General features: G+C 25.4%; 1 protein-coding gene across 1 annotated transcript; it reads left to right on the forward strand.

Annotated features, from left to right (window-relative positions):
* The first annotated feature begins 48 nt into the window (after window positions 1-48).
* On the forward strand, window positions 49-1,503 carry LOC117213083 (peptidyl-prolyl cis-trans isomerase FKBP62-like). The gene is made up of 2 exons (XM_033458380.1): window positions 49-185; window positions 581-1,503. The coding sequence occupies exon 2, from the start codon at window positions 596-598 to the stop codon at window positions 1,472-1,474; it is 879 nt and encodes a 292-aa protein (XP_033314271.1). The 5' UTR covers window positions 49-185; window positions 581-595; the 3' UTR covers window positions 1,475-1,503.
* Window positions 1,504-2,646: the final 1,143 nt, after the last annotated feature.

A 2,646-nucleotide genomic window follows, 5' to 3' on the forward strand; every position in this document is an offset into this window, starting at 1 on the left:
ATTGTTTTCATTCGAAATTCATACAAATATGAACTTTGCGTCTGCGCATTATTATATTTGGATTTTGGAGTCACAGTTGAGATCTGGTAAAGGTTAGATGAAACGTCATAGCGACGCGTCGTTGTTTATTTCGTAAATATTATTAATTGCATGTGAAACATGTATAATTAATTGCATATGAATAAGTACGTATATTTATCAATATATATGTTTACAATATAATATACATTATATAGATTATATATGTAAGTCAATAAATTCATACTAACCTTTAGACTATAAACGTTTTTATGATACCCTCAAACTATAAACTTGGGTCTTTCATGTTCGATGCATGTTTCAGTAGATGATACTTGTTTAAAAAATCCCAAAAAATTCATATAACATGTTCAAACGTTCTAAATTAAGGTTATCATACAATCTTTATCGAATAACCTTTTAAACGGGAGGAAAATAAGGTTTTCTACCTATTACTTTGTTAGATACTCAACTCTATCGAAAGAGACCGGGCATAATATACTTTTACAGTTTAAAGGTTAATGAAATCAACTGACATATAAATTTATATTACTTAATATAGGTAAAGACCAATAAAATGAAAAAGATGTTACTTCAAACGTGGAAATCGGCAGATAATATTGTAAGAAAAGATATAATAAAGCCAGGAACTTTCTCGAGAAAACCGACTGACTGCGCTTCTTGTGAAGTTGTTATTGAAAACATAAACGTTATCAATGCGTCTGTAGAGGATTTGAAAAACAAATTTAACTCGCAGATTTTACATGGTATAAGTAAAAAAATGTTAACTATAGGTGAAGCAAATTGTGAAATAGATCGTCAAATTGAGCGAGCAATACAAATGATGATGGTGTTAGAAAAAAGTTTAGTTACAATAGATATAATGTTAGAAGGCATTGATGATCGTTTAGTTATTAAGTTCGAAATAACATTGAATAAAATGCAACCATATAAACCAATTTGGGAATGGACGCCACAAGACAAGTATTCGATAGCTTTAACATATAAGGAAGCAGGTGTATGTTTATTTCAGAAACATAGATACGTGGATGCATTTTATAAATTTAGTAAAGCCTGTAAAATTCTAATAACATTAGAGCCAATTCAGGATTTAGAATTAGATAAGACATTAGAAACTAAAATTAATAATTTAAGACTTATATTATATAACAATATGGCTGGGTGTCAATTAAGTCGTAAAAATTATGAACATACCATATCCTTATGTAATAAAATTCTAAATAAAGAAGCTAACAACGTTAAAGCATTATACAGAAGAGGAGTGGCACGTGGAAATTTGAAAGACGTAGAAAATGCTGTTACTGATCTAAAATACGCTGTTAGTCTAGAACCACATAACCAAGCAATAAAAGAACAACTTACAATATATAATACAAAATTACAAGAGGCCAACCAGAAATTTGAAGATATGGTAAAAAAGATGTTCAAAGCTTAAAAAATTATGTTGATACGTTTACCTGTAAAGGATTAAAAAAATAAACATTTTTCATTTTGTAAATAAAAAAATAAGTGTTTATTTTTATCTACAATAATTTACATATTACAAGTAATGTATTACTTTAAAATTACAACATTAAGAATTTGTTACAAATATGTAAATTTGTAATTCTATGTAACTATATTATTGTTAAATTATTCTTACATGTTTTGTATTTCTCTTGTAGCTTATATGTACATTATGCACATTATGTACATATGCACATTAATAGTAACAGAAATATTTTTACATTATGTATAATTTATTCAAAAATACATGATGCATCAAGAGAACAATTTATTTCTTGCATTTATAATTATATTGCAAAATTGATTAAATATTGGAACAAGAATATAAGACAATTAGAATAATAAACCTCCCCCTATTATTTAACAAAATATAAATCGTATATTAATACATACCTCTAAAAATATTAGTTTCAAATGTATATATTGGCACTTTTATTATTTTGTGCTTTTATTTTGAAAAAATTTTATTAAAGAAAACATTATGGAATCTATAAGTATTTTGAGAAAATAAGATTAGAACCACTTAAATATTATTTTAAAATGTAGAAGCAAAATAACAATAGATTTTATAGCTTGCAAGTTACATTAAAATAAATATTATTACATATACATAATAAATGTATGAAAGTATATTTTTTAAGCGTTCAGAATGTATAACATTTTCTTGTTGAAATAAATGTGACCATTAGTAACTGCACAAATAGATAATTAATGTTTTAAAACTATCACCATAGAATATTAGAATATAAAACCTTTTCTGCAATCTTTCCTTCTGAAACTATGGATTGCTGCATTAGAACATGCAATGGAGTGTTACAGAAACAAGCCTGAAGTATAAAACTTTTTGAATTTTCTAGTCTGTTATGATAAAAGCCTTATTCTTACAATAAGGAAAGAAATAAAACTATTATTATATTTACAATCCTTCAAAAATTTGTTAGTACATAATTGATATTTTGTAAAATATTAATCTAAGGTAAAGTTATTTAATGCTAAGTCTAATAAAATATTTACTACATGGCATATATGTATTTTCAATCCATTGTAATTAAATACATTATCAATTTTATTTAAAATTTATTAAATGTGAAGAACAGTGAA

The sequence above is a fragment of the Bombus bifarius genome, unplaced genomic scaffold (genome assembly GCF_011952205.1).
Source record: "Bombus bifarius isolate JDL3187 unplaced genomic scaffold, Bbif_JDL3187 scf7180000007970, whole genome shotgun sequence".
In the NCBI taxonomy this organism is placed as follows: domain Eukaryota; kingdom Metazoa; phylum Arthropoda; class Insecta; order Hymenoptera; family Apidae; genus Bombus; species Bombus bifarius.